Source organism: Mastacembelus armatus, chromosome 4 (assembly GCF_900324485.2).
Source record: "Mastacembelus armatus chromosome 4, fMasArm1.2, whole genome shotgun sequence".
NCBI classification, from domain to species: domain Eukaryota; kingdom Metazoa; phylum Chordata; class Actinopteri; order Synbranchiformes; family Mastacembelidae; genus Mastacembelus; species Mastacembelus armatus.
The window spans coordinates 26949445-26964161 of NC_046636.1; the positions used below are offsets into that span (position 1 = coordinate 26949445).

The 14717-nt window shown below is 44.8% G+C and overlaps 1 protein-coding gene across 1 annotated transcript in view; it reads left to right on the forward strand.

Moving 5' to 3' along the window:
* The window catches only part of insrb (insulin receptor b), a 72067-nt gene that overhangs the window by 39866 nt on the left and 17484 nt on the right, over positions 1-14717 (forward strand). The window contains exons 3-4 of the mRNA XM_026304820.1: positions 8963-9171; positions 9301-9425. Of these exons, the coding sequence (XP_026160605.1) occupies positions 8963-9171; positions 9301-9425 (334 nt within the window). The remainder of the gene's footprint in view (positions 1-8962; positions 9172-9300; positions 9426-14717) is intronic.

Sequence of the window (14717 nt, forward strand, 5' to 3'; positions counted from 1 at the left end):
GAAGTTGTGTGTTTGACCCCCTGTTTCTCTTAGTATTGATGGAGAGTTTCCCTCCTTCCTCCTGGAATAAATAGCCTTCCTGAGGTCTAGTGGGCTCTGAATGCAGAGGGGATGGGAGTATTCAGATTTGTCTGACACTCAGAGCAGTAATGGTACTTGAAATGACACCAGGCTATATTTTTGAAAAGCTGTTTTTTTATCTCAAAGACTCAGTAAAACAAAAGCCGAGGCCGCACAGTCGATATTTCTGTCATTTTCATCTTTGTGTTCTCTATATCAGTCTCCCGGCATTGTGAACCTTTATCGTCTGTCCGGAAACTTCAAAAAAAGGCACACTGTACTGTTGGGTGGTGCCTTTTCCCCCTCCGGCCCTCAACTGCTTTGCTCTGTGTGCAGGATGCCTGTGTGTGCACATTTATATGTTTGTGTGTACCTGCCTGTGTACCGTAGCTCTGCTTAGCGCTATGCCATGAATATGAAATAGGGCACCTAGCATCTGCACTGCAGCCGTCCCGCCCTGGCCCTACACCACACTGTCTATTGCTGTGCAGCTGGCCAGCCTGCAGGAGCACAGAGCACAGAGCTCGTGTGTGCTTATTGAAGAGGAAGAGGGTTTAGTTTATTTGTGTCTGTACTATTGTTTGTGTAGGCTCATCTCTCTGTTTTTCCTGCCTACAGCTTTACTTCTGTTTGTATGTGAGATTAATTTCTGCTCTCTGTGCTCTTCTGTTATAGTCTGTGTATCTTCTATGCACGTTTTGTTTCACATTTGCATATGCTTTGTAATGCATTTATCTCCCCCTGTGCATCTGTGCATCACCCTCTCTTATCTAGTTTTTATAATGTCGCTCCCTAAATATTCCCAAAACATTTAGTCTCTGAGCAAACTTTGCAAATAGTCAACTATTATTTTCATTGTGTATTTATCTACTGATTCATTTCCTAAATAAATGTTTATTCTTTGGCAGCAAATAATGACAATGGCCTAAGGTGACGGTGTCAAAATGGCTTGGCTTGTCAAATGTGAACCCATCTATTTGCTATTATACAAAACAAGTGACAGCAGTGTGGTTCACGTTATGGAAGCCGGAAAATAAATAAATCAAATATGTCAATTGTTACCAGCTAAGCTCATTAAGGAATTCATTGACTAGTTATTTATATAAGTTCTGTGCGATTACTCCTGGTCCAATCCTGGGTCACTTGTTAGATAATATTTGGCTTCCCCGACAACGTCAAATTCTTAGTCCTGCCATGAGGGATACCTGAACTCTGAAATGCTGAAATAGAAGACAGGCAGGAGAGGAAAGAGTGAGTCAGGAAAAAGGAGAGAAGGAAGAGATGGAGTCTGTGACAATCAGCCCTTTGATAAACATTTTCTCTGTGTCAACTGAGGGCACAATGAGGGAGACCTGGAGAGAGACAGAGAGAGAGAGAGAGAGAGAGCAATTTGAGTTGTCTCTCTGCCTTCTGCTCCCTCCCTTTCAGTGGCTAATATGAGCAGATAATGGCCCATTGAGGCAGAAAGGGAAGTCTTAAAAACACCTTAGTCATGACTGGGCCGCCACTCAGCACCACTGATTAAATTACCTAGATGAAGCAGGGTATTTATCTAAGCACAACTACAATCCATAAAACTGCACTTAGGAGTGCCCAGTTAAAGATGTCAAATCACTGTCTGCAACTCTTTGTAGTTGTCTGTGCAGTGTGTGTGTGTGTGTGTGTGTGTGTAGGGCTGAAATGCTGCAGTCAGAAAATAGTGTTTAGTGTCATTTCATTTATTCAGGCGTTTAATTTCCAATGTGACTGTAGTGTTTTCAGTAGCCAGAGCTTTTTTTTTTTGTCTTGGGCAGGTGGTTGAGCACGACTGTAGGGGGGACTCAGCGATCCGTTACCTTGAACCAGTCTCGGTGACGGGTTGCTGGTCATTTCCCCGTCTGTTTACTGGCTTGAGTTTGACTGTGAGGAACTGAGCATGTGGTTACTGGTCAATACATAATCAAACATCATTTGAGTCAGCATGGAGGCACAAAAGAAAGATTAACACTGATCGTCTCCCAGTCTGGTCCACATTGTTTGATGCATGTGCCTGTAAAAGCACTTAACCTGATATCATGCTATTTATTGTTTTTGACTGATGTTTTATTATGGAGAGGCTTTTTGCTGTGGCGTGTGTGTGTGTGTGTGTGTGTGTGTGTGTGTGTGTGTGTGTGTGTGTGTGTGTGTGCGAGCGATTCTTTGTGGTAGTGATGGAAAATCATGAAGCTGGTGATGCAGGTGTCTTTAGATGGATCTGACCTGCCGCCTCTTTACATTTTACACTGGGAGCAAACTGTCCAGTCAGCAACACCTGCTGCAACTCAGAGGGGCTGTATGCACATCTCTGTCTCACACTTCGTATGAGAGAGAAGAAATATGTGTTGACTGCAGCATAAATGTGTGTGTGTGTCTGTGTGTGTGTGTTTGGGGTCCCAGCTTGTCTTTGTTTGTGCGTGTGTATTTCATGCTTGTGTCTGGATGTCAGAAAACTGCAGTCGGTAGCAAACACTGCGGCTGGTGGCGGTGTGACAAAAATTAAAGATGTTGCACCGAAAATGAAAGAGAAGAAGGATCCGAGGGTGAGAGGCGGCGACGGCACAAATGTGGCAGTGAAGACAGGGAGGTAACAGGAGACGGGTTAGGAAGGAAAGACGAGCGGGGTGGGGAGTAACAGTGGCTGTGTTGGAGGAGAGAGGAATAAAGTATTGTTGAGGAGGGCCATCAGTGAGACGTATTGATTTTAGCTCCATCCTGAGCGTCCGTAATGAGATCTAGTGGCTGTGGCTTTCTTCAGGAGCAGATTTGTCACTTCAGGACAGACACTACCCCGGGACGGGGCCGGGACGGGGCCGGGACGGGGCCGGGACGGGGCCGGGACGGGGCCGGGACGGGGCCGGGACGGGAACAGACAGAGAAGAGGGCAGAGCTTCAGGGAACAGAGAGATGGAGGGAATGTGTGACTTGATAAAAAGTGATAAAAAGACAATACGCAAATGATGACTAGAGGGGAATCTAAGAAAATGCCTGTTGGGAACATCCACCTAATTACTGCAGACAGTCTATGTCTGGACTCATCTCCATGGTAACAGGATGGGCCAGCGGGGCTGGCCAGCACACAGGAAGACACAGACGAGAAAATCGATGAACAGACAAAGCAGGAAGCAAAACTCTGCTTGTTAGGTCAGATTCCCATTTTCATGTTGTGGCATTGACGTGTGTGTGTCCAGGTACATCGGTTCAGTCTTGCTCGCCGACCCTGCGTTGAGCTGCGCTTTAGTATTCATTGCTAGTGCAGCTAACTTTACATATAAAAGAGGTTTGGCTGGGCAGGGCGACAGCAGGCCTGAGATCAGAGAGGTGGTTGTGATCTGGTTGTTGCTTGTTTGAAACATGCGCAGTCAGAACAGTTTGGCCTCCCTAAGTGGATATAAAAGGTCTTTGCTTCCTCAGCAGCTACTGTTGAATTGTCCTTGAGCAAAGCAAGAAACCTGTAATTGCTCCGATGAAGATTTTCAGGGGCCAGAAGCTGCAGCTTTGGGAGGTGGTAACGCCGTTAGATGAGACTCGACAACAGGGGGTGGGCAGTTCTGGTCCTCGAGGGCCACTACCCTGCTCTCCGACTATCCCCTGCTCTATAACGTGACCCTACTGATAAAGAGCATGTGTGTTCATTCCGCCATGGACATATTGTGCTCATAACAAACGTCCAGGTACTGCTGTTATTATTAGTTATTAGATTTCATTTTGGACTGTGTACGTATTAGAGCCTTCTTACCAACATCAACAGGCTTTCGTTCTTTAACAGCAGACTGAATGCTGCTGTTTATGTAATGAGACGTGTCGAGGCAGATATGCAGATACACACACCGTCATGCCCCCTTCCACATATGTGACCGAAAGACAAACAATCCTGTGCTTTGTGATTATCTTGATGAATTATACTGTAAACAGTGACATGGAAAACCAAATGGACGACCTGAGTGTGTTAACACTAGCAGTCAAACTGAATGCTGATCTTAGTAATTGTACATTTTCCATCAAGACTAAACATTCACTTGGTGAAGCTGCATAATGAATGAGCATGTTTGTGATTGTCTGTCAGCCTCCTGTGGTGCATCACATCCGCCGTGACCTGAACTTTGCAAAAAAACATGTTTGTTTTCAAATTGTGCCACCAGCCTACAGTTTTTGACATTTATGGAGTGTGTCTGTGTGTGTCTGTGTGTGTCTGTGTGTGTCTGTGTGTGTCTGTGTGTGTCTGTGTGTGTCTGTGTGTGTCTGTGTGTGTCTGTGTGTGTCTGTGTTAACCACCTGCAGTCTACAACATGCTGGATGAAGCCATTGTGACCCAGTGACATGAAGCAGAACTGCAAACATTTTAGCATGGTTAACCATCCAGTCTCATTACTGAGTGGTGTGTGTGTGTGTGTGTGTGTGTGTGTGTGTGTGTGTGTGTGTGTGTGTGTGTGTGTGTGTGTGTGTGTGCGCGTGTGTGCGTGCGTGCGTGCGTGTGCGTGCGCGCAGAGAAGCTGGTCTGCATTAGACCTTATGGACCTGGCATAAATGTCCAAGCTTGTCCAAACATTTACCATTTTGGATTTGAGCTTCGGTGTGAGCAATGCACGCTCTGTGGAGAGACACTGCAGAGTGTCATGGTTGTCATTGTCTTCTTGGCAGCTTCATTGCAACTGGAGCTGATAAAATGGAAAGAGGTGTGGCCTGACTGTTGTGAGTGGTGATTATTAATTTATTAATAACCACCACTTTTGTGGAAACGCTGATCGTTGACAATTCCTGAGCACTGATTTCAGTGGTGCTGCTTTCACCACAGGGTGCAGGCTTGTTCCCAGGAAACCTTCAACAAAATCACAGCCTAAATGTCACGTTGCCATCGGGATGCTCTCGAGCCTGACTCGATATTTGAAGCCAATCTCAGTAGGAGAGAAGACTTTGGATAACAGTCTTGTCGCCGATGCCTGTTTTGATATTTACATCCACACAGATAGATTTGTATACGCATGTTAAGAAAAATTACACAAATGTAGTCATTTGTAGGCCACCGCACGTACCTGCAGGACTCGTGTGTATCGCCTCACACGGCGTCGAAATATCTCGATATTTGCAAGTAGAAACCTCTCAGGTTGCATAATGGCTGCTCTTTATCTGCGTGTCAATAACCCTGAGAGGGAGTGGCTGCTGCAGAGTGAAAGGAGGGCTATGACTGTTTACCCTTTTCATCCAGAGGGCCTTTTCTGCGCCGCGCACAAGCTGAACACTCGTAACAACAGACAGGACGGGTTATGGTGAGAGTGCAGGTGGAATCAGACCAGTCTCTTACATAACGGTGTGGCAAAGCTGTGGAAAATTCATCAGTCTGATTATGAGACCGTTACTCCTCTTTATTGTCTGTGACCTCACTCTGCTTTGCTCTTTTATCTTTCTCTCCCTCTCTGTTTTCAGTCCACCTCTGTGCTCGCCCTCCTTTGTTACTCTCCTTTGGGCCCTCGCAGTGAACACAAACAGACCTTTGCCTTACTCAGCGTGTGTGTTTGTGTCCGTGCATGTGCGTGCGCGTGCTCGCTTGCATGTAATCCTGACGCTTGTGATGACACTATCGCCGTCTCCCTCGCAGCAATCAGTGTTTTTGTTTACACTCTTCTTCCCCTCCCCCTGTCTCTCTCCTTTACTCTCTCAGGGTGAATGTCTTACATCAGATCACTCGAAGCATTTATAGCAAAGCTTTCGAGGCTTAGGACTCCCACCGTGGCCAAATATAGTAAATGTGAATCCAGCAGCTGTGTGTGCGCGCATACATGTGTGTTCTCCTGAGTACAAGGCTCTGGGGAAAAAACGTGTTTGTTATTGTTCCCAGCGCTTTGCCTGTAGACAACACTGCCAATTAAAGGGGAGGTTTATGTGATAAGAGCAGGAAGTGTTGTCATGTGTGGCTGCACACTATTGGCCGCCCAGCTTCTCCCATGTCCCTTCCCTGGGGACTGAGCGGCCAGGGCTCTTTACTGCCACGGCTAAATGTAAGGTGAACACAGCACACCTTTGATCAGGCTTTGCATTTACAACCCTTACTGGATCTTTGTGGTTGTGTGTGCAGGGAAGTGGCAAGTAAGTTACTGAATGACACTGTGAGGTTTGTGTGTGTGTGTGTGTGTGTGTGTGTGTGTTCAGATAAACAAGAGATAAGCTCTGCAGGATGCTATGGCTGCCTCCTCTTCCTCTTGTTATTGAAGCATGTGTGGAATCATCCCTCCATCCATGCCTCCTTCCCTCCGTCCCCCCGTCCAGGCAGCATGAAAACAAAACCAGGCGTTGTATGAATGAAAGTGGGAGTGACTCAGTGGCCTAGAAATGCAGGCAGATACAGCCATAGATAGTGGTGCAGGACAGGGTGAGGATGAGGACTGTGGAGGATGATGAGGAGGAGGGGATGAATGAATGAGTGGTGTGGCCTGAGGATGTTTGGTGTAGCAGCTAGCTCGCTTAGCTTAGCTTGCCGTGAGCACAATGAGGAATAATGCTCTACTGTTGCACTCCCTGCTGGGATCAGATAAAAACACGGGAGGAAAAGAGTAAACATACTGAGAAAATAAAAAAATAATTAAGGTAAATATACCTGACACGAATTTTAGAAAGATGAAGTCAAAGTAGTCAAATAGCAGAGCACTGCATTTATTTCACATCTCTGTTCATAAAACAGGGGAATGTAAACAACATGTCCATGTATTGAATGGATTTAATGTAAAGCTGATTTACTAGCTCCACCTCTGTTTTGGTCTGACTCCAGTCTTAAGCTTGTTGTAATTCACGCTAAGCAGCAGCAGTAGATTTATCTCCATGGCATGCTGGCTCCTTAGCTGCGTCTGCCCTGTCTGCACTGGCGAGGCCAGGGTTAACCCTGGGCGTCTCTCCTCCCCAACATGGAAGAGGCGATTGAATGGCTGCCTCCCCCAGCCAGCCAACACATTGGCTGAAGCTGAGGGTGGATCTGGGGCTGGAGCAGCATCGCGGCATGGATCCTCAGCCGGAGCTGGATTGGGGAGGCGTCTCAGCCCGACCGGCTCTGTTGTGCGATGCCATGGTCGCAGCATGTGCGCACACAGCAGACAGACGAGAGGGGGAGGACTCAAGAAGAGCTATGCATTTTTCTCTGTGACTCAGAAACAACTGTGTGCAGTTTTAGGTTGAATGGCTCATAGTAAGGAAAATGCAGTGGAGCAAGCCAATCATGAACTGCCGCACAAGATGTTTTCTATATCCCTCATTCTCCCGCCCTTCAGACGCCTTCTCCCTTTCATCTTTGCTCTTTCCTCTAACCCCATTATCCCTTCGCTCCCCCTGCTACAACCTCATACATCCTCTCTGCTTGTACTCAGGCAGCACACTGGGCAGCCCTGTCATGCGGGGGGGGGGGTCCTAGCGTATCCTTGGCACTGAGAGCTCTTGCGATGTCCTCACATAGGTGGCATCCCACAAATGCTGACGGGACTGTTGTTCATCTTTCTGATGTTGGCCCTGTATCCAGTAAAGAAAACCCAATTACCGTGGAGATGGATCAAAATACACTAATTCAGAACCTTCCTTTTGTTGTCGCTGTAAAATTTCATCCTTCATCCTTCAAAGCAGAGTGGGATAATCTTAGAAATGTTTGCAGTTTGTAGTTGGAGGTATGAGGCCTAAATATTTAAGTGTTTACTGATTAGTGTTGGTACATCAAGTGTAAGGTAAAGTCTGTGTCTGCTGGCTCACAGACTCACAGCAATAGTTTATTAGATCATTACAAAGCACAGGTCAAACCTGACTGCTAATCCAATCACAATTGACACATTGGCTCTTGGGCCAAACGCCGTCTCCCAGTAGGCCAAATGAAACCTGACATATAATGTTCAGCTCATTAGCAGTTGAAGGTGTTTCCATGGATGTGCAGGATCAGGCGTAAATTGTGGTGACTCACTCTCTTGTTGATGCTTGTTTCGTTCTTTGGCAAATTATAGCTGCAGTTTGTCTGATGTCTGCGTTCTTCAAACTTAATTAGTGCTCGTCTAATCTTGCATGTTTTGTGCAAATTAGGTTGAAATATTTAGCCAACCTCTTCAGTCGGCAGCGACGTTTTCAGTCTAACACATAACCACCTCACAGTGAGCAAAGGTCCCTCAGTTGTAGCCTGTATTCGGTCTGTTGATACAACACAGCATCACCAGGTCTTTGGCTGCATGGGTTGGAGCTGGCAGGGCTGAGGCCCGTTTAATGTCCAGCCCGACTGATTCAGACATTGAAGTTCGCACATAAAACTCCTCCAGGTATTTTCTGCTGCAGCGTATGTCTGAAAAGGGCTTTAGTGAGGTAAATGTCCCAGCACCCACCAGTGAAATCCCTGGTGTTTTTTTCTGTTTTATTTTTGAAAGTGATCTGACCTTTTCATCAGGGTCAAAAGTTTTAAAGTGTATTCCTTCTGATGGCAGCACAACCCCACATTCCCATTTCTCTTTGAGCAGCTATAGAAATAAGACGTTAGAAAGGCAACAAGGGAACCAGGCCCTGCTGAGAATACCTGTTTATAATACCTGCAGCTACGTTCATGTGAGGGTATGTAAACTCATGTGGTTCCCTCCCGGCGCCCTGGCCTTTTTGACCACAGGGTTTTTCTCTCTCCACCCCTTCCTGTTTTACAGCCTCTTGCTCTTTTATGTTTAGTGCACTATTTTAATTTTATTTAGCTTTTACAGCGTATTCTCTCTCTCTTTTTTTTTTTTTTTTTTTTTTTTTTTTTTACTTTGGACTTGTCCCACTGCTCCTCCGCTCATTCCCAAAAAGTAAAGAGTGGTTAGAAACTCATCATCAAGGCATAAGCAAACATGAGTCCACCAGGGGTGAACTTGATAGTAACTTGCTGTGTTCCTTTTCTCCTCAGTGTGCTTGGACAACTGTAAGCATGGTGCATGCAGCCTCCAGGGCCAGTGCTGCCATGACCAGTGCCTGGGCGGCTGTTCTGAGCCAGGTAATGCAAGTAGCTGCGTGGCCTGCAGGAAACTCCAGCATGGGAACACCTGTGTAGAGAAATGTCCCCCTGGGTATTATGTCTACAGGGGCTGGCGCTGCGTCAGCTTCTCCTTCTGCCAGGTTGGTAATACCTGGAATTCTTATGCAGACTTCATATAATATTTTGCACACATGCACTAGTGTAAGCAGATATCTTTTATATATGTGTGTGTATGTGTGCTTGTGTGTTTGTTTGTTTTTTTAATCCAGGAACTCCCCAACATGTGTAAGCAGAAGTTAAAGTACAACCAGGAGTCATGCCATGAATACGTCATCCATGACGGAGCCTGTATTCCAGAGTGTCCTTCTGGTTACACCACTATAAACTCCACTACGTACGTCTGCCCAACACACACACACACACACACACACACATGCACATACGCACCCTTTAATGCCACCATCAACACAGCCGAGTTATTGATGCTGGTCCATCATTACATGACCGGAGATGTAACTATCACCCGCATGAAATGATCCTAATGTGCCTTCAGCAGAACAAGTGTCGTCAGTGAAGACACTCGGTAACATTTACACACAAGAGATGATGTCACTTGGAAGCTGATCAGTCAGAAAGGTGTTTATATACTTCCTGTCTTTTTTACCTGTTTTGATTGTGTAGAGACAAAGAAAAGGACAGAACTCACCTGCTCCTCGGACGCTTTCAGTCGACTGTGAGCAGTGCTGCTTATCAAACACCAGATACAGCACTGGTGACATGAAACTACATAATTTCATATGCAAATAACTCCTGAAATCTCAGTAAATGAGTCCCTGGTGTTTTCACAACCACCACAGTTGCATCACGTCCAAGCCTGACACTGAACAGCAAATACTTGTCCACAGCAGTTTCTAAAAACATGTAAATATGTAGATTCTAAACATAGATTTGACTTATTCACATACAGAAACACTTGTCAGCACTGGACCTTTACGCACCCAATAGCTAATTATTTCCCTTTGGAAAGGGTTATTCATTAGAGACCTCAGCTCAACTTCACAGTCTGTCTGGAACCTACTTAGTTTGGTTGAGGGGCTGACATGAGATGATTTTGTATGAAATAGTAGTAAATTAATAATAACTATTGATGAATAGTGAGGGTTTGGTGGGTGTATTTCAAGATAGTTACAGTTTCAAGGATGTTGTGCATCTCCAGGGTCACACATCAAAGATCAAAGATCCAATTCTTGTCCTTAAGTACATTGAACCTCTTATTCACCTTAAATTGGACTGGATAAAAGCGTCAGCCAAGTGCCTTGAATGTAAAATCAGCCTCAAAAAGACCTCACCTGGTCCTGTGCAGCTCACAGCTTTGTCTGCATGTGCAATAAGCCAGGGCATATGACCATATTTAGCATTCTTACTTGCTTCCTCGTTTAGCGTCAGTAACTGTTGCTAAATGATGAGGACATGTATTTGCTTTGAGGCCAAGTTGTGTTTTGAAACCGCTCCTGTTTGCATACTTTCAAAACACATACATCAGTCTGGGCGATGAGAATAAAACATTTTCCAGTAGAAACACGATGGGTGAAATACTCCTGTCGTCTGTCTGGGGCTAGGAAAATCTGACATAACAGCCTTAAGTCTTAATTAAAAAAAAAAAAAAAACATTATCAGGTGAAGTCACATAACAAGAACAAGTTGCTTTGTGAATTTAATTTAATTTAAGAAATCTTAACTAGTCTGAGAGCACCACTTTTTATTCCAGATAGAAATCTCAGAGAGTTTGTGTAGAGGGGAGATGGATGAAGAGTGAACAAGCAGAGGTGCATTTCTCTGGGGTTGTTCTGATAGGACCAGATGTTGGAGCTGTCGGCATCTCTTAAAGCCACAGGTGGCTGGATGATTGATGGCGTTTATGTGGTTCTGGAATAGCTGTGTGTGTGTGTCGTGTGTGGTGTGTGTGTGTGTGTGTGTGTGATGTGTTCTATAAATGCATTTCATTTGAGTGTTTATGTATCTGTGATACCATTAGCATTTGGTTGGGTTACTTATTCCAGGTGCACGCTGTGGGAAGTGTCCACAGTGTCTAGATGGAGGTGTAAGCTGCGTGGTTATTTTTATTAGGTAAATAACATATGATACAGTGCACACGGGTTTAGCAGAACTGGTAAGAACATTTAGACACAACATGACTTTCTCTAAATGTATGTAAGGGAGATATTGACTTTCCCTTCCATGCTGCCAGACTGCAGGGATTATCAGGTGCTTAGACAGAAAAAAACATTGCTTAAAGTCTCACTTACACACCCTGAGGCATAAGGCAGAATGGCATCCTTTTGTGTGTGTGTGTGTGTGTGTGTGTGTGTGTGTGTGCGTGCGTGTGTGTGCGCGCGCGCCACATTGTGATAAACAAGACTTCTTTTCCATTGGGATTCTGTTGCAACATCAGGGCCTGTGTGCGCGTGTGTGTGTGTGTGTGTGTGTGTGTGTGTGTGTGTGTGTGTGTGTGTGTGTGTGTGTGTGTGCACCATGTTTTTGCTACATTTTGGGGACTGAAACCTGTTGTGGGGACTTGCCTACCTCGTGGGGACGATATCCGGGTCCCCACCATGTAAATCGCTGAATTTTAGAGAGAGTCGTTAGGTTAAGTTTGGGGTTAAGCAGGTGGCAGTTATGGTTAAGTTAAGTATGGTTAAGCAAGGCTCTAACAAACATAGTAGTTTAGCTTGGCAGAAGCTACAGACAGAGAGACGCACACAAACTGCAACAGAAAGCCAGACGACACAGTTCATACAATTATTATATATTCGCATAAAGTTCGACACAGAGTGGTGATGTTCCACAGTCGGAGAAACGAAGAGCTAGTGCGTTTGCATCATGGTTTTTCTGCGATGCCAGCTAACTGCTGTATAATAATATCCTTCCACCCTTTGGCATCCTTCAGTAGCACTACGCAAAGTGTCTCTTCTAATGGCGGTTTGGATATACAGCATGTGAAGTTATCGATATGTGTTTGTAACGAGGATTTAACTGTCACCTTCATCTGTCCTGACACTACGACATCACAGCAGTGCTGCAGTGTGTGTTTGTGTGTTTGTGTGCGGTTGCTCTGGGCCCAAAACCAAAGCATCAGCTGCAGCCTCAGTTCTAGATGGTTCTAGCAGAGACTGCAGCCCGAGTCACAGAGTTCAGTCAGACAGATAAAACCCTGGCCCTGTCAGAGCAGTTTTTGGACGCGGCCTGGGTGCCTGTGTTTTTCAGTTCAGTGGCTCAAAACGTTCTCTTCTTCTGCACTACAACTAGAGCATTACGTTTGAGAAGCTGAATATACGATTTTCCATGTGGGAGAAAATATCCTTAAGTTTTTTTCTTCTTACTTTTGTTCTGGAGACATCGTTACAGTAGGTTTCCACTCACTCTGACTCCAGAGAGGGGGAAACAATGAATTGACCTCTGATTGTTGTAAATTATAAAGAACTTGGATACTAGGAGAAGCCATGTGTGTAATTAGGCTCACTCAGGGTGGACAGGGCCAAAACAGCACATGTGGGAGTTGGTGTTGCATGTCAACATGGTGAATGGCATGAATAATATGGCCTGGTTGTACGGGGTGAAAAGTAGGGACTAATCAGAAAAAAAGTATTTGTATTTATGTGTGTGTGCTTCCTGGAGAGGAGAATTATAACAATTGCATAAATGTAGAAGCCTCATGCAGCACCGTCCGTAGTTGGACCAATCCCACCCTTAGTGCTTTGAAAATGTGCCTGTTAAAGCTGTTGTTTGTTGGTTTTGTTGTCATCCATTGTCCTTCCTCTGATTCGTAGATGTGTTTTTCAAATTACTTTGTCCTAAGGCCACCTCACATCAGTGCCCCAAATAAATGCTGCTGAATGGGGAAAGCTGTGATTCACTGTCATTTTGGTATTTTGGTATTTCAGCCCTTAGGGAATGAGCAAATCTGAACATAGATTTTATTTAACCAACAAACTGAAACCGTATTGTGTAGGATCTAACTTAATATTTCACAATCTAGCTTTTTCTAATTACATTAATGACACAGTTGGTAATTTTAATTGGGATTTAAGGATCAATCACCAGACAAGTAGGACACTGACACTGTCGAAACAGTTTTAATTAACTATCAAATATAAACCGTGGAGATTTTGCTGTGCAGGGTTGCAGTACTGTTCTATAAAGTAAAAACACTGTGAAAATATGTTTTTTCCACTTGATCCTTCAGTAAATATCAAACCAGTTGCTTGTGTTTCTTATGCTTAATGTTACGTGAATCAATGTTGCTTCAGGTCACACAATCTGACAGGTATTTGTTTACAAGTGACTGCATTGCTGAGTTGTCATGTGATTAACGCAGCTACTATTCTGAGTCCATAAGGGATTTGTTTTACTGCAGAGCTTAAGAAAGGCACCGGCTCTCAGAACCCTTCCCTAGCTGCCCACCAACGAAAAACACAGCATATCTCTGCGGCTAAGGAGGATGTCAAGGCTCTAAATGAAATTAAAGGTTTATGTTTGAATTATGTTTGTTTGTTTTTGTTTTTGTTTTTTTCAAGAAGGCTTCAAAAAATAATAGTCCTCGTTTGTGAATGAAGTGTCGGGTTTGACGTGTACCCGGCTGCTCGCTAGACAAGGACTGCCTTTTGTGAATGAACGCCCTGAAAGGCAGCACTATCAAGGCTTCGCTGCTCTGTGTGTGTGTGTGTGTGCGTGCATGTGTGCGTGTGTGTGTGTGTATTATTACGTGCATAAGGACATGTTTGCAGCGAGAGAAGCCGCTCATTGAGCTGAGAGTGAGAGAGAAACAGAGGAATGCCTGTTGGGAAGTGCAGCTGGTGTTTCGGTCACGTTGCTTTTGTTGTCTGTGATGGTGCTTTGTGTGTTTGTGGGTGTGTTGTGTGTGCAAGTGAAGTAATTGAAGCAGAGGATGAGAACGCTCGCCGCTCTATCCCCCAGTGCTAATAAAAATGAAGGAGGCTCAGATGAGGATGAGCGATTGCATGATCTAATTCTACAGCTAAAAGCCTATGGATTCGTTACGACTTATCAAATCAGGTGAGAGCCACCAGAGGACAGTACACCTGCTCATTCAGTCAGTTCTGTGTCGTCGTCTCTCACCTGAAGATTTGGGAAGTCTTGCACAGTTTGTTGTCAAAAGTCAAATAAAGTTTACGATTTTAATAAGAATATTTATGACGGTTACAGGAAAGGCAGAGAACACGACTAAAAATTAGAAGAATAAACAATAAACACGTGTTAAATCCAAATAAAGCCAGACACACAACAGGTGTATATAAGATTCAGACCACAGTGAGTAGAGTCAGGGAGTTGGAGCAGGATCAGTCGTGTTGTTTGAAATCGCCCTGTCGTATGTCACGCAGCATTCCTGCTTCATAGCGTTCAGTCCTGCTCTGAAACATTGGTGATATCTGCACATGGAGACATGCTTGGTATTTGTTGTTGTTCTCAGAAACCGGTTTTCTACTGAAGGCACTACTGTGATGTTCCCACACGTATCGAGCACATCGACCCCATTCTGAATAAATGCATATTATATTGTTGCTTCTCTGCATTGATTTGCATAACTAAGGTTGTCTGCCAGTAATTACTGCTTAGACAAAAGACACACACACACACACACACACACCATTCATTAGGATGTTGTGCA